Source organism: Anastrepha obliqua, chromosome 3 (assembly GCF_027943255.1).
Source record: "Anastrepha obliqua isolate idAnaObli1 chromosome 3, idAnaObli1_1.0, whole genome shotgun sequence".
NCBI classification, from domain to species: Eukaryota; Metazoa; Arthropoda; class Insecta; order Diptera; family Tephritidae; genus Anastrepha; species Anastrepha obliqua.
Genome location: NC_072894.1, coordinates 63,903,723 through 63,930,254, shown reverse-complemented (window position 1 = coordinate 63,930,254; position 26,532 = coordinate 63,903,723). Strand labels below are relative to the sequence as shown.

Sequence of the window (26,532 nt, the reverse complement as noted above, 5' to 3'; positions counted from 1 at the left end):
TATATCACAATCAACCACACTGTGATAATAAGTGCAACTATTGCCATTTAAACAACCGGCTAAATTCCCTAGTGACTAACGCTCCGAAAATCATCAAAGCAAATAAAAGCGCTAGTGACGTATTAAGAAAATATACGTACATGAAATTACACTTATACACTGCCATGTACGTATCTCTTATGTTGTGCACCTTTGTATTCCACACGAACAATCATAGTAAGGTGAGGCTACAAGTAGTCTACCGGAAAGCTCGTGACATGCAGTAGATGCACAAACAAACATATGTACATATATATGAAGAGCTTAGCATACAATTAATCAGACACTGCTGAGCTGGCCGCAAGCTTACACTTCTGTTACTGTCTGGCTGAAAACGATCTCGCTAAACGTTAACAAAACCAGCGGGAAGAAAGTGATCGAAAAAAAAACGCTAAACAGTGTTGTCATTGGTTGCACTGATCTCATTGTTGTTGTACCTGATATTAGCTTTGTGCAGAGCAAGCTGTATCAGTGCTTGTCTTAACTTTGCCCGATCTCTGTTGGTAAACAAAAGCGGAATAAATGGAAATACGCAAATATGTTTAGCTTTGCATGTATGTATTTCCAACACACATGCACGTACCTACTCGTATGAATGTGTTTGTGCGCACAAGTGAATGAATTTGGTAGAAAAGTGCGAAAGAAATTCCAAAAAGAAATGTGCGCTGCGCTTGGAGAGATGGAGTTGGAGATATATACCGTCACCAATAGTCAAGAGCTGCGAAGCGTTGCGCTACCAACCTGGCTTGGTGGCTTGGTGCAGATGAGTGAACCAGTCTTCGAGTGTGACTTGACTGAAACGGAACGTGGTTTGGCATCGAGTAGTGGCGTTGGTGGCGATTACCCAGTTTTGTTTTTCTTATTTTCGTAATTTTTGAGGAAGAACTTAAATTCAACTTTTACGAGCACATGCCGTTGCCGTGTTGATAGAGATTTGTGAAGCGTGCGAGAAAGTCTAACGTATGCACGTTGTATGAATTCGAAGTTGGAAAATAAAGTAGAGTACGAAAATTACAAAAAAAAAAAAAAATTAAAAACAAAAAATTAAAAAAATAGCAGAAAATTGGAAAGGAAATTGGTTTAAAGTACAAATTATTCAAGATAGTGAGCAATCAAAGAGTACACTTTCACGCATTGAAAGGACTTAGAAAAATGGTGAGTATATAAGGTGAACGTCATAAATCAAGAACAACGTGCAACTTCAAAAATGAAATAAAACTTTTGTTTACTTTGCGTGCAATGCACGTTTGTGTCACATTTACCCAGTTTCAAATTTACTGCTTGCATGCAACATTATTGCCAAAGTAAAAGTATAGAAATTGAATGCTCTTGGCATACAAACACAGACATGCCGGCTATTTATTTATCTGCGAGTAAGAATATGGATATTTGCCTTGCGGAAACATTCGACACAAATTTAATTGCAAAGAAGCTTTTCAATATGGATACTATTTTTTATTAAATTGGTGTTCGTTGAATTGTTTTCGTTAGGTAAGTTTTTATGCAACGATTGATTTTGATTTAGATGATGGAATTTGTGTTGAAAGATGGATTTTGTGAAAGTAGGTAAACCTCGGTTGGTTGAAACCAGTGGCGGATCCACGGAGGGGGTTTTCGGGTCCGGACCCCCCCCCCCCCCCCCATTGGAATCATGCTCTACAATTTTATGTTTCAATTCTGTATGAGTCAAGTTAAAAAAAAACAATATTTTTTTATATGCATTAGCAGTTTATTAGATTTTTCTTCCAGTTTTAATTTATTTTATAATAAAAACAATTATAATACGACGGACGCAATTCAAAATTTTGAATAATTACACAGGCCTGCGTAATTTCATTTTTGTCCAATTTCTAAAACGGCTACGAGTGTCTCTTGAAGTTTTTTTTGTGCTGAAAACGAATTTGATCTTGAAAATGCTCCAGCACGTCAGGACTTTTGACAATTTGTGGTTAAATAGTCAAGAAATGCCGATTTTGGACATCTTTATGAATTTTTTTTGAGTAAGGTAAATTTTTTTTTTTATTTTCCACAACGGAATCGCAAAGTAATACTCTGTAGCTTTAAAATCCATTTTTTAAAAGACTTCTATGATGAATGAAAAAAAAGTTATACTATTTTGAATTTAAGACTTTTAGACATGCAAATTCATTTTCTTAACGCCCTCTTTAATGGCGCAACAGATGCTTAAAAAACTATGTATGTTCGACATTGGTGTCGCTGATTACGAATCTGATGTTAGTTTTTTAAAATTAAAAATGGCTGATCCAATATGGCGGACGATCTTTCGAAAATTTAATGTAATTCGCTTGAAACACAATGTATTCTGCTCGTTGAAAGAAACAAAAGAATAGAAGCATGTTCATGCATGTTTAAAGATAGCCTAGTTATTCACCAAAAAAACTTAGGGAAAAATCACTCGAAGCCGTCATCGCGATTTCGTTTGCGCGCTATTTAAAATTTCGAGTTAACAGTACACAGGGTGTCGCCGTTACGATAAGGAAAAGCTGCAACGGCTCTTTCATGGTAACTTTCTTGCCGTTATATAGCAACACACGTTGTTAGAGAAAAGCGCAATTAAATATATAATATTATATATAAACACGACCGTTTCGTTTGAAGAACTTTATTGGAGTGAATTGAGTCACAGTAAGCATTAATACAAGAAGAAGAAGTAAAGAAGTTACAAACAGGGTTGATATTTTTTTCGTACTTAAACTATACATGGTTGAATTGCAAGTTGGCTCCAACACATGTTATAATATATTGTATCTTAAATAGGCGTAATTATTTATGAAGGTGTCCCACGATGTATAAAAACCGCCAATTATTCTTGCAATTTTGAATCAAAGTCCTTTACTATTTTTAGAATTTTTTTTACAAGATATCTAGAGCTATTAGTTTTTTCATCGGCTAGTCACGACATGCAGCGCGAATAATGCCATATTTTATTCACGAAATTGATTTTTAATAAAAACACCCTTCTAAAATACCCCGGACCCCCCCCTTTATGAAATCCTGGATCCGCCACTGGTTGAAACAATTTTCACGAAGTATAATGAGCACAAATATTTAATGATTGTTTTGGGCTCCGCGATAGGTAATTTTTGTATCTTGCGCCACACGCCCACTAATTTTGCCATTGTTTTTGTGCCCTATTTCAAATATTCAGCACCTAGGTTAGGATAAATGGCTGCCCTTGTGAAGGACATACTTGGACAAATAATCAAAACTCGTTCCTTGTGATACCATGCCAGGTGGAGAAACAGATGGAAAAGAACGAAACAAGTGGAAAAAGGAAGAAGGGACTTTGGATTAAAGGTTGACGACTGACAGCGGCTAATTACGTTCGTATAACCTTTTCAAGCTACTGATGAATTCCACCAGATGTGTGATATTTAAACCTGCAATATCCGCAGGTGTAGAAAAAAAGTGAGAGCTCGGGTGTCTAAATCATTGTCCGACGAGAGACGAGCAGCTGAGAATAAAGTGTTGAGGTGAGCCCACCTCGTTCTCCAGACAGCTTCTGTAGAAAGGACTTGAGGCAAACCTACGTCTCCCCGCATGGACACCTAATGGACAGTATCCGGAGGGATACCCACCAAATTCGAGAAGTGCAGCTTTGTTAGCATTAGAAGTTCCCTCGAGCGCCTAGCTTAGTCTTAAAGTATTTGAAATAAGTGGCAATAATAGTGGATTTCTTAACCAAACGTTATCCAATAGAAATCCCTCCCAGCCTCTACGGAACTGCAACTCCTTACTACGATAGGTGTCTAGATCTGTTTAAAACCCCAAGTATCCTCTTGTAAGGTTTATTCTCAGATATACATATGCAATACTGCTATATTTTGAAGCTGTTAGGGTTGGATATTAACTATCTGCAGAACTTTCTTCGTAGCCCGCCACGATTTTCTCGTCCCGGATTCTTAAATGTCACTGTTAAATTTTCCTTTAGCTCAATAAGCCTTTACCCTATATATGTATTTTGCTTTGGAACAGCTATACAATATACTGTAACGTCAAGTTCGCAAGCAAAGTTGTTCATAGTGGATAAAAACAAAAACCTATTGACAAAGTTTTTTCTACAATAAAGGTAGCCGTTCGGGTGTCAATGAAAGAACTTTAGGTACATACGTATATTTAAAGTATGGAGAGCTTCTCCCGAAAAGCATTCGATGTTGGAAGATACCATAAAATAGGTTCCTCCATAGAGGAGTTGGAATATCACCGTGTAAAAATCGGTATTCCATACTCAACAATTCTGTCCTCTTTTATAGAATACAAGATGTTGTTTACTCGTATTAAACTTTTATTAGCGATCCATGTCAGCAAGATAATCTTAGTATTATTGGCAGCTGATATTCCGATTATTCTTAATGTTCTTCATAAATACTCTGTGTCTGGTGAGTTACTTCTACTATATTCATTTCACTACCAGTGACATTTTTTTACTTAAAAACTCGCACAAAGGACGTTGCGAGACCTGATTTTTATTAAGCGGTCCGAAATATCCTAGAAATGTATGAAAAGTACAATAGTATAGAGTTAAATGGAAATTATGGTGGAAAGAAAATAAGTACCTAAAATAATATTCTTTTATCAAGGACTTATTGAGTGTATCTCGTAGTACCATATAGATTTTGCGTTGAAAAATTTCACGCCTTTCGAGGCGACCCAATAATCGACCAATTTTAGGCCTTTTTCATAAGAAGTGATGCAATTAATATGATTCAGAAGAAGAAATGTATGCCGAATACGGCGATTAGGATTCATTTATGTTGAGTGAACCTTTACAACCAGATATGTGACCGGACGTTGTCGTGCTGGAAAAGAACTTGTTTTGTTCTTCTTCGCCTAGTGACATGTATTTCGTTGTTTTATATGGAGAAAAACGCAACATTGCAGGCAAAAAAATTAGCAAAAATGTACTGAAATTTTGAGCCACTTCCAATTTGGTTCGATTTTACCAAAATTTATTATACCAATTTTTTTTAAGATTCTGATGAAAATGTTTCATATTTTGATGAAAGGAAAAGAAAGATAGATTTCCTACAAAGTTTCAAAATTTGATTTATAACTATGAATGACTATGTTTTCATAAAAATTCATGGATGGAATCACGGAATATATAAGGGAAAATTTTTGATGACTTTACTTCTGGTAGTGAGAGATCAATGCCTATAAACTCATTAATTTCTCTCAGAGAACTCGAAGTTGGACTATTAAAGGCATAAATTCATTTAAGTCTGTACACATGAAACATGGCAGTAGGTCTTTGGTTTCTAACAACAGAATTTTATTTTCTTCAATACTCGACTCAAGCGTATTCGCAGTGCTCAATAGCTATCTCTTGTGATCGTTTCACCAAGTTTTAACATCTTATTTATGCAAATGAGTTATAATTGGCATCAACTATAATTTACAATACGGAAACAAGCCATAAATATTGACCGAATTCTTCCAAGCCATGGGTGTTTTGAATAGCTCAAGAGCACGTCGTCTGCAACCTAAAACAATCAAGGAATGTAGCATTTGTTACTCGTTAAAATTACAACCAACATAGAATAACGATAGAAGATGCTTTAACTATTGACTACTTTCTAGATCGTGGTTTTGAAAGCATTTCAGCAGCAGCCAATTTGGATTTTTATCACGCTTGAAGCTCATTTAAGGCGCTGTTAACAGCTGTTAGCAGCTCGTTAATGTCATTAAAGAAATCTGCTTGGCTTTGTTGAACAAAATTTGTGGCTGCAATACAATAAATGACTAGCCTAATCGTAGACAAAACAATAAACTGACACCGATTTCAAGTATTGTTATTGCGGAGAGTGTTTTTGAGTCATTCAGTTTTAACTATGTTAAACTTCTAACTACAGTTAAAACTGCTAAAAACTAGTAAATTTACAATACATTCCAAAATGTGCAAAAATATCTTCCGCTAAAACAACAATACGAAAAAGAAATGGTGTAGAATGTATAGAAAACTATTCATTAATTATATGCAAATATACTGAAAAGAAAATTGAAAAGTCAAAGTGAAAAGAAAGGAATATTTTAATGAAGTAAGAAGAATAGTATTTGCGTAAATAACAAAAACATAGAAACAACGGGAGGGTCATGGGGCACTGTTCTGGTTCTGCATCAAGTTAATTACAACAAATGCCATAGTGTGAAAATAAAGGGTGATCAATTTAGAAGTATCAGATTTTAAACTGAAACAAAACCATAAAAATTCAAATCGATCGATAATTATTTCTTAAAGATAATTCTTTTCAAATGTTGGTCGCAACTGCACCGAAGATTCCTCCAGCCCATAGGTTGTTTTCAATGGATGCTTATTGATGTAGCTATCAAGCCAAAAATGGGCCCTATGGTTGAACACCATAAGTTGGCCGGAGCGCACGAAGAAACCGTTTCGTAGAGGGTCGATACAATTTTACAATTTGTAAACGTTTTTGAGACGTAAATCTTTCCATGTTGAAATATCAATGAATGAATACTGAAAAAATAAAATTATGTATTTAGTTTAGTTTTATGTAAACAGAAACCTTTTGATAATGATTGACTTGAGGAATCAGTCTGCCTTTTTATATGCATTAAAAGGGATTTCTTAATACAAGGATTCATTGTATGCTTTTGTCAGCCGAGTAAAAGGTTTTTTTATTTATGTTCTTAAAATTCCATGGGTAATGGCAGAAGATTAGCGAGTTGGCTGCTGAAACGGCAAACTTAAAACTGCTATTGAAGAAAGAGTGACTGCTGTTGAGGACAGGTGCGCTGAAATTCTCGCTCTTCGTAGTGAACTGATATCGGTTCAGGGTCAGCACGCAGTAATCTTCAAACAAGACAGTTTCAACAGATATAATATTAAACGGAGTCCCTCCAGCAGTCGATGAGTGTTTGCTTGAACTCTTCGATATGGTTTTTTGTGCAGCTCACCAGAAACCTGTGTCGTTCTGTGACTCTTTTCGGCTGCAAAGTGAGCAAGGCGATGGGGAATAAAACAGCGGTAATTGCCTGATTGTTGTTAAGCCTTTCACTGCACATGATCGCAATCAGCTCTTAAAATCGATTGTTGTTTGCTGCAAATCCAAAATGAGATCGCTTACCTTCTCTATTATTGGGTGGCCGGGTTACGAATCAAATTTTTTCAATTGTAGTCTACGGAAAATGCTGCGTGGCATTCACTCTCGAGTGTCATTCCGTATTCGTGGGAAAACTTTTTGCGACTAATACCAGATGGGAAGCCCAAACTAGTGAGGACCGAAGCCGAGGTCAATATTCTTATTAGCACTAGAACGCAAAAATAATTATGTATATGCATTTTATGCTTATGATTTATTACGCCAGCTTATATATAATTTAAGCTTTCCTCTTTTTCTTCATGCCTATTTTCTTGTTTATTTATTTTCCTACGTTTCAGGTAATTTTTCTTTTTTTTCGGCTGTTGTTTTATCAAATTGCTTATTATTTTCTGCCAAGATACGCCAACAATTCGAATCGTAGCTTACTAGAACTCTTTATTACGTCAAGTCTCGACTATATTCTCAAATTTGTACACAAGTTTTTTTATTTACGACTCTGATCGGATATTTTGTGCATTAGATGTTTCGTGTCGAAATCGCCCTGCAGATAGTGTTGCTTTTATGTATTGTGATCTGAAGTCTGTAAAAGCTAATCATATGTTGCTTATCTGGGAAATGGTTACTGGAATACCTATTGCCTAATATAATACTGTAGATGAAAAACTTGACTACCCGTTAAACTTTCAAAACTCGAAACAAATTTTACCCAAAAAGGAATGGAACCAACACTGACTGACGCAGTCACAATACAAGAATGCAAGAAATAAAGCTACTGCCATTAAAAAAAAGTTCAGAGGGAGTCACAGTTGGCACTTTTTCGGAAAAATAATGCATTGTTCCTGCTGTATTCTGGGTTTAGATTTAAGCACAACTGCTTTACGAATATGTTATAGTACAGTTTGACAACGGCGGCCTATCTCTTATTTAACTTCGGGATTTCTATTTCAATCATAACCTTTGATGCAAAAAGCTTAAGCATTTTTTTGGATTTTTTATGATCAGTTATCTCACAGGAAGAACGTAACGGAAAATGTTCAAAGTTGGCTTCTCCACGTTTGGTTTTGTTGGCTCCGGTATACCGCAAGGTTCTGTCCTTATTTAGCCTGAATGGTATATTCTTTGTGTATCAGTATTTCAATTAGTTTCGTTGAGGCTTTATGCTTTAATATATACATATACTGACCTGTTGGCAATTTTAACAGCTGCGCGGACTTATTCTTTTAAGTATCGCGCCTAAGGTTCTATTGTGTGGTAGAATGAAGACCACCGTCAACCAACTGATTGACTTTATACTTTAGACCTGAAAAATCTACAATTGACCAAATATTCACAATAGACCAAATCTTGGAAAATATCAGAATTAGTAAGTAACTCTCTGAGCCATTTGATACCAAACGAGATTTCAAAAAAAGTAAGTCGCTGCCGTGTGATTTCTTTAAAATTATGCCAGAAAAGATTGTGCAAGCTGCAGAACTTAATGATCCTGGCGTAATTGATTATACGAGCGTATGACAGTGATATTGACATCTTCGGCCTTAATTCTTAGTTGATCGCGCTCTAAATTCTTCTGCCTTTTCTGAGCTGGATAAAGAGGCGAAGCCAATGGGTATGATGGTGAATGAGGACAAGACAAAGTACCTTCTGTCATTAAACAAACACTCGCGTATCGGCACACGCCACTGTGGATAGTGATTATCTTGTAGTGTAAGAGACTTTGTTTATTCAGGAATCAGTTTTAAGCCAATAATAATGTCAGCCTTGAAATCCAATGGAGAATCTCTTGATTCTTTATACTCTTCATTACTAGTTAATTTTCGAAATTTTGTGATATAAATAGTGCGTTTGCTAGGCTTTATTGTGACACTAAATATAAGAGATTGTATTGGAAATGAATATCTTTTACTACCATGAGTACATACGAGAACTATCAGTGTACCAGTGATATTTGTTTTGAACCACTTATTCACCTTCCCCTCACTTTTCGTTGACCAATTTAAGCAACTGCCCATTGACGCTTTACATCAGCAGACAGGTGAAATGAGACGTGCCTATATGGGGACGAAATTAAGTGGTGCCTGCGTTGAATACATAACAAAGAGAAAGCGTTCAAAGTCTTTATGGAGAATTTTTACAGTTTCTTTCATTTGCACTTCTAACCAAAAATGTACAAATTTTATTGTATTTTTGGGAACTTTTGCAATGGATAGTGAGTTTGTGCTATAAATTTGCACAATCACAATTGGTTATTTTCTTAGCTGCAAGTAAGAAGCTTGTGACAAACAGCAATTCAATGAAATAAATACTTTGCGAAACAAATAACTGCTCGTTTGCGCCTAAACAAATGACCAGCAGCCTTTGGAGCGGCAATTAAGCAAATGAAATGAATGGGAATACTCTTGCAGTCATCGAAATGAGATATTACTACTGACATACTTCTATCAAATTAATTTCTCATTGTAAGTAAAAAAGAAAAGCTATAACAAACGAAATGAAACTAAAATTTGTATTTTTGCTACTTTGCAATTGACGCACAACTTTCTGTTGGCCTTATTTGAATAACCAAGGAGTTGACACGGAAACAACTCTTTACACAAAATTGCGAATATTTTTTCTTGTTTGCTTGCGGTTTTGTCTATTTTCGACGATTACTAAAGTTAGTGCAAATTTATAGCCACTTTGTATTATTATATAAGTCGGCGCTCTTTTCATTCGCTGTGTCGATTGTTGTGCTGTTTCACTTTCTTTCAATCTGATATATACACATATATATGTACGTATGTCGAGCATATGCAAATACATGCAGATATTCGTAAATACTCACACTTAATTTTCATAACAAATATCGCAACAATTTCTTTCTTTTTGGATCCAATTTCGTTGGAATTTCTCCTCAATTGAAAGTCCGTATTTGAGCAAGGAAATGCCATATTTAGAGTAGTCAGTGAACCAAATATTCAGAGATATTTGTTTTACTTATTCCAATTTGTTTCGTTTTGTAACATCTGTGACTGCACCTTATTTCACGCCTTCGAAATTGCGCAAAAGGCTTGCATAAATATTTCATTCTCTAGTGGACACCCAAATATGTATATTATCTGAGTCATCTTCCGTATTGAGCTGCTTTACTTTTTTAACTCTTGAATATTTTTATACGCACCTATGTTGAAAGGCGTTAATCAGATACCTAATTGATTTCACTATCATTTAAGTTGTATACCGAGATGCAATATCGCATTTTCGCATATAAAGCAATTTCATAGTATTCGAATGTATTATATATGTATATAAAGAGACTTCTGTTATTCTGTTTTGCTCTGCTTTCACTGTGTAGAAGCCACAAAGATATATACATTTTTGGCTGTGAAGTTTTGGTCTGAATTTTGTTTGTTTCTTAATTCGGGCACGCTCCCAAACTAGGATCGTTCAGACTTACCATACAAAAACTAAATTCATATTAAAGAAAATGATGACTGACTTGAAAGCAGGAATTTCACACGACACTAGATGGCGAGCATAGGACAGAGTTAAGGTAAATAGTTTATCCCTTCCTACAAAAAATCATCAAATACGCTAATCCAAAACATGGATAGAAAGTGTTTACAAACTCGCACTGGAAACAATACGACACTTGCTGGCTTTGTTATCATTTGAGGAAAATAGATTTAGTAGAAAAAGCGTCTGCCGTTTTTGTGAACTGGATAATTAAATCACATTCTCTGCGAGTGTGCAACTCTCAAAAGGTGAAGAGAGTGATGCAGCTCTAAGTCTATTAGTAATAATGGAGCAAAAAATTTCAGGAGACACTCGAATTCATCAGAAGCCTCCATTACAGACTTGTGGTCGAGCACAATATACATACCACATTGGAGGTCGTAGTGCATTATGGCCCCAATAATAATTGGAAAAATAATGTAAATTCACTAAACTACTTCTCATATCATTAAGATTTGGATACGGCTTATCTCATGAGCTCAGTAGTGACATACTTGGATTTTTATATAAGGCGGTAATTCCACACTAATTGTTCCGTGTATTCAGGAGGCGGAGAAAATAATTTTGTTTGAGAATTTTTCTTTGGCAAAAATTTCAATTTATGAGTGTAAAAGGTAATATAATATATTACAATATATATAATAGAAAGTAATTATTATTTAGACTTCTAACTTTGTTTTCAACTTTTTGTTGGTTTCTAAATAATCAGTTTTATAGCTGTTCTGAGAAGTAGTTTCATTTCATTTATTTATTTAAATCTATGGTTACAGAACCTTATAGATTATAAAAATAAATAAATAATTGGCGCGTACACTTCTGTTAGGTGTTTGGCCGACCTCCTCCTCCTATTTGTGGTGTGCGTCTTGGTGTTGTTCCACAAATGGAGGGACCTACAGTTTCAAGCCGACTCCGAACGGCAGATATTTTTATGAGGAGCTTTTTCATGGCAGAAATACACTCGGAGGTTTGCCATTGCTTGCCGAGGGGCAACCGCTATTAGAAAAATGTTTTTATTAATTTTGCTTTCACCGAGATTCGAACCAACGACCTCTCAGTGAATTCCGAATGGTGATCACGCACCAACCCATTCGGCTACGGCGGCCGCCTTACAGATTATATATATGTATATATAATACACTGCCATTGCCTGCCGAGGGGCGACCGCTATTAGAAAAATCGTTTTTTTAATTTTGGTGCTTCCACCGAGATTCGAACCGACGTTCTCTCTGTGAATTCCAAATGGTAGTCGCGCACCAACCCATTCGGCTACGGCGGCCGATTACAGATTAGAGTTATAAAATTAAGATAATACTTACAGACAAGAATTAAATGCATACAATTCAAATAATTCACTCATTCTAAAAACATGACTTACAGATTAGAAGGTGCACAGTTTTTCTTAAAACTAATATATACATATGTAAATAACCTCTCCCATGAACACGTAATAAAACTAACTAATGGTACAGCAGACCTCGGATATGAAAAATTAGTATTTATTTTTAAGTATTTGTTATACTCTATTTATAGGTGCATAGTAAAGTTAGTGAGCTATTGGCACATGGAGATAAAATGGATTTTCAATACGAAGAACTTTGCTCGGTATATTAAAACTAAGAAGTTCAGAACAGTCAATGGAACCACTGATTACGTCATAAACAAACATAAGAACTTGGTTTATTGTCTGCTTTTAAACGACTCTAAACTAATTAACCTACAAAGTGAAATATAAAAGGCAAAAGATTCTAGATGGAGGCATACTCGAGATTTAAATGAACTAAAGAGTTGCCATGAAAAAGCTCCTCATAAAAATATCGAGTCGGCTTGAAACTGTAGGTCCCTCCATTTGTGGAACAACATCAAGACGCACACCACAAATAAGAGGGGGAGCTCGGCCAAACACCCAAAAAGGGTACGCGCCAATTATAGGTATATATATAAAGAGTTGTAGAGAGTCGTACTGGTATACGTATCTTTGTAATCCTTTAAGTACAAAAATGCTAGATTACTGTAAACATTGGGTGGGACCTAACGTATATGGTTTTTGAACGTAGAACGTTTATCGAAGATCAACATAATCATTTAAAGAACGAATCGGTGATGAAAGACAGTGTGTCACGAATTTCTGCCCTCAATAGATCTAGAAATAGACATATGGAAACATTTGCTAATAATCTAATATACTCCAATCGGCAAGAATACTTAAGTCCTATTGCATAAGATGAATCCTGAAAAACTTCAAATTAACCGCATAAAGTAGAAAATTTAGGTTTTCAAATGGCTTAAAAGGCTTATATAATTTTGACAACACAATTTAAAACCAAAAAACAAAAAATATTCCACTGATGTAAGTTGCCATATATAATATGTACTTGTACAACAATCGAAAGAAAAAACGATAAATTATTTTTGATCCGAATTTCGGTAAAAATTTTTTCGTTTAATCAGGAGCCACCATAGCTGAATGGGTCGATGCGTGACTACCAAGCAAAAGTGCCCAGGTACGAAACACAAAATGAAAGAAAAAACAAATTTTTTTTAATAGCGTTCGCTCTTCGTAAAAAATGGTAAACCTACAAATGATTTCTTGTATTAAAACATTCTGCCGTTCGGACTCGGCATAGAACTGTAGGCCCCCAATTTGAGTGAAAAGATAATTCAATTTCACCGGCATTTAGTCATCGTAGTAGTAATAGAATCCCCCAGGAGCTAAAGATCGACCATAAAACAGTTTAAGCCATTTACTAAAAATAAAAAAAAAAATATTTTTTGAATTTGTTTTCACTTAGTATTTTAACTGGCGTTGGTTAGCACGTGAAAGAAACAAATGGCGTGTTTTGTTGAACTCGGCCAAAACCGCTTAGGCATTTACCGCGCCAATCAAGCAGAAGAAGAAGATAGTACATATATGGGCATTTTTGTATTTTTTTGATGGCATTGCAATGAATTGCCGCCTTTATAAAAGTTAATAATTGCAAAAGTTCATGAAAGTCATTTGATGTCATCAAATACATTAGCGTTATAAGGTACCTTAGAGGCTCAAGAAAACACTTTATGTAAGGTCAATCGAAACACAACAAGCAGAAGTGGATGCTAGTGTATTTATACATGTATGCATACATGGACTTACATAATTTTGTGAAGTGAAAATGCAAAGGTTGAATTTAATACGTTTTCAAAAATTAATGGTGTCATTTGCACTTCTTATCATACGATGAGGCAAAAATATTATATAAGTACTTTGCACCTTTATTTCAGGAATAGAAAACAAATTTCTGTAGGTCTGCTGAAAGCAATTTAAAAAATAATTCACTTCGCACTTAGACTAATTTGTAACCTCTGTGAAACATCGAGGAAGGTATCCGCAATTACCCCCTAAGGTTCTCAAACACAATATTTGATAAATAAAATGCTCGTAAATAAGTAATATTGGAGCGTGTTTTGGGATTGGAGAGAAAACGGGGTTACAAATTTTTACGTTTTCTTAAATTTTATTACAATATTGGAAAACGACATTATTACTCATTTTACGACTTGTAATCGTGGACTCTTTTTCAAGTTATTATGTAAATATAAACAAATGAATAAACGTTTAATTAAATGATTTAACTTACCAGTCATTTCGCCGCCATATGACATAATTTATGACTTTACGTGCCAGTAAGAAATGAGAAAAATTAAACGATACTGGAATAAACATAAACATAAACATTTAACATGCAAACATACATGCGTGCATATGTATAGGTATGAATGTTACCATAGCCATTAGACATGTACAATTATGTTTTTTAAACTCACAGTTCGCCATGTGAACGTAAAATAGCCAGTTGTGCGAAAGTACTCAGATTAATTACGCGACAGCGAGTAACAGTAACAAGTTTGTTGCTTAAGTCTTTTGTTTTGTTGAGAATTTGCTACACGACTGGTTAGGCTAAAGAAACGGAACTTATTTTGTTTACAATTATTAAATTTTTAACAGTTTTACACTTTTTTATAAATTTTTCGCCTTTTTTATTTTCAGTGTCGCTTAGATTTTCCGAAGAGTGTCCCATTAGTGCTGCTGCTAACTGCATTTGCGCTCTGCTTACACGGCCAAGCGGATGCCGCTAAAATAACAACAACAAAGGCAGCCAACATAAGCATGAATCACACAAATTCGAGTATTGCGGAACCAATCAGTGCTACTGAAAAGCCAACAGTGCCATCAACAGTTGTTGTATTGCCAGCTGGTGCAATAGCTGAGGCAAAGTCGGCCCATGAAATTGACACAGAAGTCGATAGCAGTGACAATGTAGATAATAAGGATGCAACAGCTACAAAGGACACGGAGGATGATGACGATGATGATGATGACGATGACGATGATGATGACAATGACGATGATGCAGATGAGCAGGTGGATGCTTCTAAGCCTTCGAAAAGTGCAACAGCGTTAACGCCAGCTGAGAAAGATGACGACACAACCTCAACGTTCAGCGTTTGGGGAATGGTGCGAAATGTATGGAATTGGATAAAAGACGATTTGAGTGAAAGCCTCTTTGGTGATGAGAATGCTGAGGCAGCAGCTGCGACAAAAGCATTGGTACGGCAAGTGCGCGATGTCTCCGATGCAGCAAAGGCGGCAGTAGGTGAGTGCGCAATTAAGTGAACAAGTAAAAGTGGTAAGCAAAGAAGCTTAAAATGTGAGAAGAAAATGCTTTCGAGTTGACGTGTGCTGTTAGCATGCATTTACATTCCAAAACACTTTGCCTTCCTTTGCTTTTGTAATTGGGATGGTCTAAATAACAACGCAAGCAGCCAACTAATTATTTGCGGCGGTTTCGGTTTTAGGCGTCATAAGTAGTTTGCGGTGCATTTGAGAAAAGCGTTTGAGCGTTCGTCGCATGTATGTATGTGCGTGAGCCTTTAGTGTTTGCTTCCGGTACTAATATGTTAGGCATTCAAATGGAATAATGTTGTCACTCACATACTACGCTCAAGTGACCAATCTCGGTTGCGTTTTTGAGTTTAAGCTGATGACAAACAAAGTGTGTAATGTAAATAAACATAAACATAAACATAAACATTTCGTTTGGACCTTCAATTAAATGATTTAACTGATTGCATAAAAACAAACACCATCCGCTGACGTAACCACAAGCAGTGGCTACTTTTCTATTCCATATTCACTTTCATTCATTTCGGCGGTTATTCACACACTTCTTACACATTTTCCGAGTGTAAGTGTTTTCAGTCACCTAATGGAAGTTGTTTGCTGCACAATTCAAATAAACCCATATACTTGTTGGTTGATTTTTTAACTGTTTATCTGTCATGAAATGTATGTATTTGATGCACATTTACACTTATCAGTGTATGCATCTCGTGCCGCTGTTAATGCTGTTTTTTTATTTACTTTTTAAGGTTTGTGTAAAAATTTAAATTTTTCTTTAAAAGTGAAAACTTCTGTATTTAATTATGCAGCTTAGTTTTTCTTATTACAGTTAAATGAACTTAGTTAAAAAATATATTGTAAAGTTTATTTTAATGAAGACAAACTGATTTGTTTTATTCCCTTTTCACAAACTGGAAAATCCCTGAAGTGGTTGAAGAGTTAAATTGAAGCGATTCCATGTGAAGTGAACCAAGTATTTTGAACATGGTCTTAAATACTTGGCTCACTGGACATAGCTTCAATTTAACTCTTTTAAATTGGATAAAGAAAAAACCTATAGACTTGGATAAGGATATATGAAACTGATCCGATGAACAACACAAAATATTTTATTAGACTTCAGTGCTCAAAAATGTTTTCTTAATGTCCAAAATTCCATAAGCTTTAAAAATTTTACAGTGACTGACAGTAGTATTTTGTATAGTATATAAAAATTTAATTTTTTTTTTGGATATTAAGTAGACGAATTGACTTATTCAAATGCGTATTCCAATTGTTGTACAATTCATAAAGAAATCAGATAGCCATGTGCCAAGTAGCAAATTTTTAATAGACCATATTTACTACCTGGTAAATATAACAAAAAAACATGAGTGTAACTGACATTCTGTAGTACTTTGTGGCACAGGACATGGCACCGAATATTATAATGGGTAATGAATTAACTAAAGCTGAACAAAAGTTATTGTATATTTTCACAACGAAGGGAAATTTACAATTTATATATATTACATGTATAGTTGATTTCACTAAATGGTAGAAATCGTAATAAAACCATGTGAAGAATGCAGTAATATAGAAAATATTAGACGTGGTTATCGACCAAAAGTGTTGATTGTCCCAGAAGAACTCCAAATATTAAGAGAAAATCGCGAAAACCTCTTTATTTCAGCCACAAAAACTAATGAAAAATTAAAAAACCTGCACTTCACCCACAAGTAACAGATAAGGCAGCATATAGAGTACTCTTCTTCTTGATTGCCGCGATAACCGCTTAAGCATATTTTGGGCTTAACAAAGCACACCAGTTGTTTCTTTCTCATGCTAACCGGCGCCAGTTGGATACACCAATTGGAGCCAAGCCCTTCTCCACCTGATCGTTCTATCTTCCTTCATCTTCCTTTGCTACCTTGAGTCCTCAGGAGTAAGTAAATACGCGGAGGCTTAGCATAATTTCAAATTCGGTTATCAAAATATAAATAAAGAAACCCGACTTTCAATTGCCGATATTTTATAATTTTGAGTTTTGGAAAACCGAAAGCAAATGTAACGTTTTCGGATTGGATGATCGCCGAACGTTATGGCGTAAGACAAGCACGAAGCTGCAAGCCTTTAAATTCACTGCTAAGCACGGCGGAGGTTCCGCCATGATTTGGGGTTATTTGTCAGCTCAGTGAGTCGGAAGCCTTGTTTGTATAGATGGCACGATAGATAAGCATCTTTGTTTGTTCATTCTCAAGGAAAATTTACATTCCAGTGCCGAAAAAATGAGTATGTCGAGGAAGGAGTTTTTATTTCAGTGCGATAACGACGCCAAACATGCAGTTTTAACATACAGTAAAATTATTCATACTTTTCAACACAAAGCATTTGCAAGCACCTCCTCAAAGTACTCACATAAACCCTGTAGAACAACTTTTAACCTATCCCGATGTTAAAGTGAGAGAAAATGTGACCTAATGTTGTATTGTTTAAGCAATGGGGGAAAATATTTACCACAATTCATCGAAAGCTGATAGAACCTTTGCCAATATGCATAAAGGCCTTTTTCAAAAATAATGTATGAAATAATGATGAAGCAAATAGCAGAGCCACACCACTACCAGTAAAATACTTTTTTGTAATATTCAGAGTTTTTACGTATTGTTAGGTTTATATGGAAAGTAATAATTATTCTCCAGTTTTGCTGAATTATTTATATAGTAGTTACCTTTGATTCTAATAACTGCTGAAATAATTTATAAATAAATCTAAAAATTACAACAATTTATTTAACTGCCCAAGAAATGAGCCTCACCTTTAACCACTAAAATTGGATGAAACAATCTGCGAGAATATCTTACTGAGCACTGATTTTGGAAGGAAAAGCTTCATTTTAATAATAAAGTTTGCACGAAAGTTTTCGTACTATAATAATAATACAATATATGAAACAATTCTGTATAAAAAGTCCGAAATTAACTATGAGTTTCTCTTTTTATTGGAACAAAAGGAAAAAAAACATATTTCAAGTTCTACTAATAATTTTTGTTAAACTAAACAAAATAAGTAAGAAATAATTGGTTTTCTAGTAAAATAACATAACAGCACAACAGTTGGCATTCTGTATATAGAAAGTAAAATAAATACAACTTTTAATAATTTTTGTGGAAAAATCGCATTACAATTAAACTGTTGACTTTGACATTAATGATCATAGGAATTTATTTATAATTATATTACTATTCAGTATTTCGAAGCCGAAGGGCAGTTGCTCATTCTTCTTTCTGTCTACATATATCTGCCGGTATATAAAAAACGTATGAAAGTGCAAAAGTGCGCCCAGACATACAAAGGTGGGCACAAAAGACTTCTTCACAAACGCCACCTTTTGTCAATTTAAAGTGCAAGTGAACTGAAGGCTTCCCTTCATTGTTTTTTAAGCAGTACATATCAACAAGTGAAGTCAAGACTTCTCTTATCGCCAATGTTAAGTGAATTTGTAACTTTCTTTTTAATTCACACTTTGGCGGATGTGTAATATAAAAGTGTTAATATTATCTGCGTAGCACTGAAGATCCACTTACATTCACACATACATGCATTTATGTTTATGCAACTATGCCATATGTTTATACACTGGGTTAAATAGCAATAGCGCATTCAAAAAACGCCAACGAAAAAATTAGTCAAAAATCAACAAATTGAACTACTTGAAACTTCCATAAAATTCAATGGGTCACAAAGCTATAGACTCGAATTTTTTTCATTTCGAATTAAAAGGTAAGACATTTTGGTAAACATTTTTTCAATTATTTTAAATTTGCACAAAGTTTCAAACTTCGATTTAAATGGTTTTTGAAGAAGAATGACCAACAAAAATTCTTAAAATTAAATAAGAAAAAATAAATTGTCAAAACAAGTCCTAGTGCTACAGGTATATAATTTATTTATACCAAATATGCGAGTGCATGTAGGACAAGCATGTTTTAGTAGAATTAAAATTTGTCCGCCTGTTAATTTTTGGAATCAAAGAAACTTATAGACCATGAGTGTTATAGTTTCAGCATCAGTGATATTAACCGAAAATTATTTCCATTTTGTTTCGTTTCATTTATTAAGTCTACTCTTTCAAAACCTTGCAAACTAGGGGTTCAAAATGGCTTAAAAATAATATTTAAACATAAGATTTAAAAGTAATTTGGCTTAACTTAGATAAAAATGGCGATTTGTTAGCAATTTAGATTCGAATAAGTAGGTTGCTTGCCATCTTCAATGTGGCATACTGGCTCATTGAAAAAAAGTGGCGGGGTAGCAGTATTGGAATTTGTAGTAACAGTCAAGCTGCACTGAAAGCCCTTGCTAACCCATGCTGCTCTTCGAAGTTAGTCGGTGAAAGTAAGATAAAAGTGAACAGTGTTGCAAAACACAACTCAGTTAGTCTTATTTGGCTGCCTGGATATTGTGGTATTACAAGGAACGAGTTAGCTGATAAATTGGCTAATGAAGACTTTGCAAGTATGCCATTAGGCCCTGAACCTTTTCGAGGTGTCGATTCTGCATCTACCACAGAGGTCGTTGGTCTGGGTTGAACTCGTGAAGAGTAGTCAAGTGCTTTGTGAAAGAACCAAACAGGAAAATAGCGACCTTTCTCCTAAAACTCAGCAGAAAGGACCTGAGTGTACTGGTGGGTGTAATCACAGGGCACAATGTCTGAGGTCAGCGTATGGCTGCCATGGGGGTCGTAGGCAGCCCGATATGCCTATCCTGTCTTGAGAATGACGACTTTGCATAGCAGAGAATCCGACTTAGGATATTGGGTTGCTATATATTGAGTATGGATAAAGTTCATACTCTTCTTTTTCCGGATCTCTTAAGATTCATCAATGAATCCAAGAGATTTGTGGAAGAGTGACTTCAAACTAATTTATCCGTCTTACTACCCACTATATCTATTCTTTCTACTGAATTCTTTCCGGGTGTAGTACAATGGTCTCCTGATTGAGTGCTTGGACTTGTCCAATCCCCCACAAATCTAATCTAACTTAAATTAGGTTGCTAGCGATAGGCGCGCTTGGTGATTGATGAAAACTGCCTACACCTCTCTTGGTATCCTCCATATCTGCCGAGCGTTCCCCTATCCGCCATCTGGGCCGCGAGCGATGTGAGACCGGCAACAGTACACAGTAGTGTGGACACCGTGCGTTCCACTATTCGATAAAAATAGAAATCTAGGAATGGTCAAATTTAGATCGAGATTATTAAAAGTTCCATTAATTTCACTAAGAGACCTGATAATAATCATATAATTTAAATGGTTTGATTTAAAAATATGAATATGCAAGGGAAAGTGAAATCGCTAAACCTTTGAAAAATACTGAAACTTATTCGTTTCAGTAGATTTGGATAATCACTGATGGCATAGACAACATCATATATAATAATATTTCTTTCCTTTAAAAATGAAACATCAGGTTAATTTTTCAAAATTAACCTTTTATGGGAGATGCACGTGTTTATTGTCCGATTTCACCCACATAAACTTACTTTGTGTCTTTATTGAGTTTCGCATACATATCTAAACTTTTTCTCGAGTTTAGCTTGTAAGATTAGATGAACGGACGGACGGAAATTTGGTTATTACATACAAAACGCCCCCATGGTTCTTCCGGATATTAGTAATATTTTTGTCAGTTCTAAATGAGCTGGGAAGTAGCACATGGACAAAGTGTATCGAGTTTTATTACATTTTGGAAATTTTGTTAATATATGACAAATATATCACGGCCGTTGTAGTCGAATGGTTTGGTGCATGTCAACCATTTGGTAGTGACCGGGTTCGAGTCTCCATGCACGAAACATCGGATGATAAAAAGTTTTTTCTTATGGTGTTGCCCAGCGACAGAAATGACAAATCACGGAGTATATTTTCGCCGTGGAAAAACTCCTCATAAAAAACCATCTGATCTTCGAAGGCGGCATACATTAGTAGGCCTCTCCATCAAGGCGCCCCACAAATAGGAGGAAACTCAGTCAAACACTCAACAAAAGGTGTAAGCGCCAATTAATATTATTATACCACGATTTTTCTCTTTGCAATCAGATGATATGATTATCGGTGTGATTACTGACCGATTTTTCCAATTTTCAACACCAAACTACCCTAGATAAGAAAAGAAATATGTGTGCGAAGTTTCATTTAAATTTACACATTTTTTGCTCGACGAACGGACGGATGGGGAATCGCCTCCTCTTATCATTCTAAAAATTTTAGTGTACTTATGTCCATATCTATCTCGATTCCTTTAAATTTTTCCACACAACCGTTATATGCACCCAATTTTCAATATACAAAAATTTTTTTGCGTGCTAAACTCGGGTATAGAAATGTACAGGCATATCCAACTTACGACTTGCATCGTACTTTCATTTCTAGAGGTTCATTTTCAGTTATCGATTTCATTTTTATTATCACACGGGTCAGTTGTTATTATTACATTTATTATATTTGTATGTAAAATTTTCTATGGTCATGAAATATTAAAATAATAGAAAAAGTTTTTATAACAGCAATCAATCACCTCACGGCAGGCTATGACAAACCTCTGAGTGCAATGTGGTGAAGAAATGTTTATTAAGAGAAACAAAATTGATTTTGTTTGTTTTGCGAAAATCTCCAGCGACCGATTATGTTCAGCTCTGATTCATCCGATTTTGTACGCAGCAATTACTAGCTTTCGCATGGATGCAAAAATATTCAAAGCTTAATTTTATCTGGTTTACTGTATATGCGCAAAGAAGATGCACAAAGTGCTGAAAGTGAATTAGCAAACATTTTTGCTTTTATTACAGACGCCTATCGAAGAAGTTTTATAGTAAAAATTAATAAAATGGAAAGCCAATTGCAAGTACATACACATACACACATACCACAGTTATATGGTGATGAAGTATAGTTGATTACTTTTGATGAATTAATAAATGTATATACTTTGTCTTTAAATATTATTTAATAGTAGGTTACTTTAGCACTTTGCTTTGATTTGGTCTTATGCATTCACGGTTTCATCCATTTTCTGACATACAACGAATTCGCGAAATGTATTTTATATGGAGAAAATGCATAAGTCCGCCAGCAAAAAAAACGAAACTCAATGCAAGTTTTTAATACTTCAAACTTGTACAAAAATGCAATAGGCTATAAAACTGCATACTTGAAATTTTCTAAAAAATAGAATTAGAGAGATTTAAAATTTTGATGAAAATTTATTGAATTTTTTGAAACTTTGTACATACTTTGAAACTTTAAGTTATATGAAACTAATATATATGTATATATTTTCATAAAAACAATAAAAAAAGATAATCTAATAGTAAAATTTTTGCAATACGTTGCACTACTATTATTGTGAACACAAGTGTACATCAAGGAAATGGTGCACAAAATTTATTTCAACAATATATATCAAACCGCTAATATAAAGGATTTTCCAATAACAGGTGTTATTGGTGAATGGATTGCGCTACCGAGAGATGATTACGGATTTTTTATGGTCGGAATTGGATGGTATTGATCTGGACAACGTTTATTTTCAACAAGACGGCGATGCGTGCCACACAAGCAACGAAATCATTGATCTTTTACGGGAAAAGTTTCCGGACGATGTTATCTCTCGAAGAGGTGATCAGAATTGGCCACCGATATCTTGTGATTTAACACCTTGTGACTTTTTTCTTTGGGGCCACGTGAAAGAGAAAGTCTACGGCAACAGTCCATGGTCGATGCAAGACCTTAAAGATGGCATTCGTGAGGCTATGGAGAACATAGGGCAGCCACTTTGCAGTTCGGTTATGGAAAATTTCATGAAAAGGATTTTGTCCTGTAAGCGTGGTCGTGGTGGCCATTTGCCTGATATTATTTTCCACTATTAACGGCATACCTTCCTCTTTATAATGAAATAAACATCTGATCATTTATTTAAAAAAAATATAATTTTTCTTTGAATATCAAAATAAGACGTCTCATTGGAAAACCATTTAGTATTCTTCTTCAATTTTAAGCATTTCTAGAAGTTCAAATATTCAAATACTCTTCGAACACCTACTCATCGCTAGTTAGATTTCCTATTCTGCCTCAGAAAAATACATAATCCAGACAATACACGTGCATGTTGGCGCAAAATTAATTATCCAGTTTTCTTTTTGAACACATTTTTTATAAAATAAAGCGAACAAATTGGAGTAATGCCTGTTTCATTACCTATCTGTTTGTATGCTGGAGCTGTCTAGTTCGCAAATGACAAATGACGTCAAATGATTGGCGAATGTTGCCATTTGCAAAAATTATAAATCTTCCACTAGGATGATTAATTTTGCACATAGATTTTATGGAGACTTATCGTGTACTCGTTCTTTATTTTAATCCTTTAAGTTGAATCTCATTCCTGGAATTCGTTTATGTATAGTATATATGTATAAGCGTATTTCTCGTGGTCCCTGTGAGAAACAAAGGGCTTCAATAAACAAGTTAAAGTTGGGTTTATTCAAGGCAAAATATTTTATTTGTCTCCATGAACGGTCTACTTGTAGTATTTTTGCTCCAACTGATCACCACCACGTGTTAGATGGTCTCCTGCGACTCCTGCTTTTGCCATATCCCCATGAAGCTTGCGAAGTGTATGCCCAATACATTCCCAATTTCATTACCGAATTTCTATATGAACCAGAACTTGGTTCGCCTTACTCTAGAGACCAGTGTTGGAAATGGTGTTAAGCTAGAAAAAGCACACAACGTTGCGGAGATAGCCATGGATGAGTGCTTGCAGACTTTGTATCTTGCACATTATCGTGTTCCATATCACGCATCAATACAGAACGACAGACTTCACGATTGACTCAAATATCCTCTACTTCTTCAAACTTTGTCTAACACACCTTTCGCTATTCGGTTGTATGCTATAGGTATGTATGTCAGCTGCTGACCCGAAGTTCTATTGATGATGCTTCCAAGATAACAGAATTCGTCCATTTCTTCGATGTTAATGGCGTCTATCTGAAAGATTCACGGTTCAGTGGCGTTTATGAGCATCATCTTTGTTTTTGCAATGTTAATCCTCAAGGCTGCTTTCGACTTCGTGTAGCTCAAATTTATTATCGTCTTGATTTTCGAATACTGACTTTCCTACTAATTGAATGATAAATGGATTCTATTTCCATTTTATCATCAATGTTTATGGAAGAGAAAGTTGCTCACCGAGATCATCGGCGAATAGCGGTATTTGAAGTTTTGCAACATAGCACCCCATTCATGAAAATTACCAAATGTAAACGAAATTTTACACTTTTTGTGGAATATTGCGACAATATTCTGGCAATCATGTCGACTTAACCCTTGGCGTTCTTATAAAATATAATTATTACCAGTTTTGCTTTTGTTGTGACTCCGAAATAGTTGCGTCTCAACAGCAATAGCTCCGCTCATGAGGAACATATAGATTAGTGTTTCTCTTTAGCTTATGACTGCTTCAATTAATTCCATACGTACGTATTATATTTTTTTCATGTACAGCAGATATTTTCCAACTCGCCAGCTCCCTAAATATATAAGTAATTTTTATAACTTTAAAGAAAAAAGTTATAGCAAGGAACTTGCTAATAATTTAATATTATTATAAACATTCATATAAGAATATGTACCACTTTAAATAATGTCATGTGATAATTTAAACACATCATATGATATATAATCATATCACATAAAAATGAACAATTATGATGTATATTAGTTGTACAACAATTAACTTGACATTAACGAAGGATCTCGGGTGAAGTCAAGTCTTATGATTATCTCAGCACATCATGTGACACCATATAACATCACGTGATACCAATTACCATCAAATCATATTTAATTACAAGGCATCAAATTGTTTTGAAATCATATATCTAGTTGAACAACCAACCAGTAATCACATGGCGCAACATCAGATCGGTAGAAATGCTGCTGTATTAAAATCCTTAAGATTGTATAACGCAATATGATATCTAGACATCCTAAAACCACAAATTTGTTTGAAGTGAACGATACGTAAATATCTAAAGGTATATTTGGTTTTTTGTTTTTCCCATGAAAAAGCCTAGATTTTTAAATTTGTAAAATTTCTTGTTTTAAAAATTTCTATTTCTGCATCATGCATTTACAAACAAATACATTGATAATCTTTTTTTCTTTTCAGAGAGTCGTACTTTTGGAAAAATTCGGCGCCTACAAATGGCTCTTATTCCATTAATTTTCAAATTTGGTGTACTCACCGCCATGGTTGCTTTCCTCATAATGCTCGGCATGAAAACACTATTTCTGGTCAAATTGCTTGTACTGATGAATGCTGCTGCCATACTTGCGAAATTCATCACGTTGAAATCAAACTTTGTAAGTCATGAACACTCCGCACCCACATGGAACTATCAGTCTTGGACGCCACATGCATCAGGTGGGTGGGCTGCCTCAGCGCCAGCGGCTACATATTCACATGCGCAGGAACATCAGCCAACAAAAGAAATACACTTGCACATACATGGTGGACAAGTACAGGGTTATGGTGCTGGTGGGCAAGGTAGTGTGAGTGGTGGACATGGCTGGGAGAGTCGCAGTGATCCTTATGGTACATATGCACCTACGCACGAGAGTGAAGCAGATAACGAACTTAACAATAGGGGTCCCATGTTACCATCCAGATATCCCACAAATCAGCTCTACTAGTTGAAAGTTGGATACGAGCATAAGACAATAGTCACTGAGTCAGGTTTTTCTCTTTATTAAGAATTAGCTTTATTAATTTATTTCTAATATCTCTAAATAATATTAAATTTATTAAAGCAATTCATTTGTAAATAGTTTTAAAACGTCGTAATTTTAGTAATTGTAGTTGAAAATGTAATTATTTAATTATAGATCAGCCAGAAAGTGTTTAAATAAAGTACAAATTGGAATATTTAAGTGATTTGTGTTTTATCCCCATCGACGAAACAGAACTGTGAGTGAGTATACTAAAGACTTAAGACACAAACTTGTTTTCCAAATGCCAAACATAATTCAAAAAACAAATGTATAATTATATTTAAATTCGAAATTCAATATACATATATACTAATCAGTTATCTACCTATCTTATAAATCTTGTAATATCACGAAAGTGCCTAAAGCAGATATTATATAAAAGCGTTAAAAAATGAGAAATGAAAAATAAAAACGCGAACTCAGGTTGTTGTTACAATTTGTATCAT

General features: G+C 34.9%; 1 protein-coding gene across 1 annotated transcript; it reads left to right on the top strand.

Moving 5' to 3' along the window:
* The first annotated feature begins 1,110 nt into the window (after positions 1 to 1,110).
* On the top strand, positions 1,111 to 26,008 carry LOC129242602 (uncharacterized). Its single transcript, XM_054879346.1, has 3 exons — positions 1,111 to 1,194; positions 14,638 to 15,244; positions 25,485 to 26,008. The coding sequence occupies exons 1-3, from the start codon at positions 1,192 to 1,194 to the stop codon at positions 26,006 to 26,008; spliced, it is 1,134 nt and encodes a 377-aa protein (XP_054735321.1). The 5' UTR covers positions 1,111 to 1,191.
* The last annotated feature ends 524 nt before the right edge of the window (positions 26,009 to 26,532 follow it).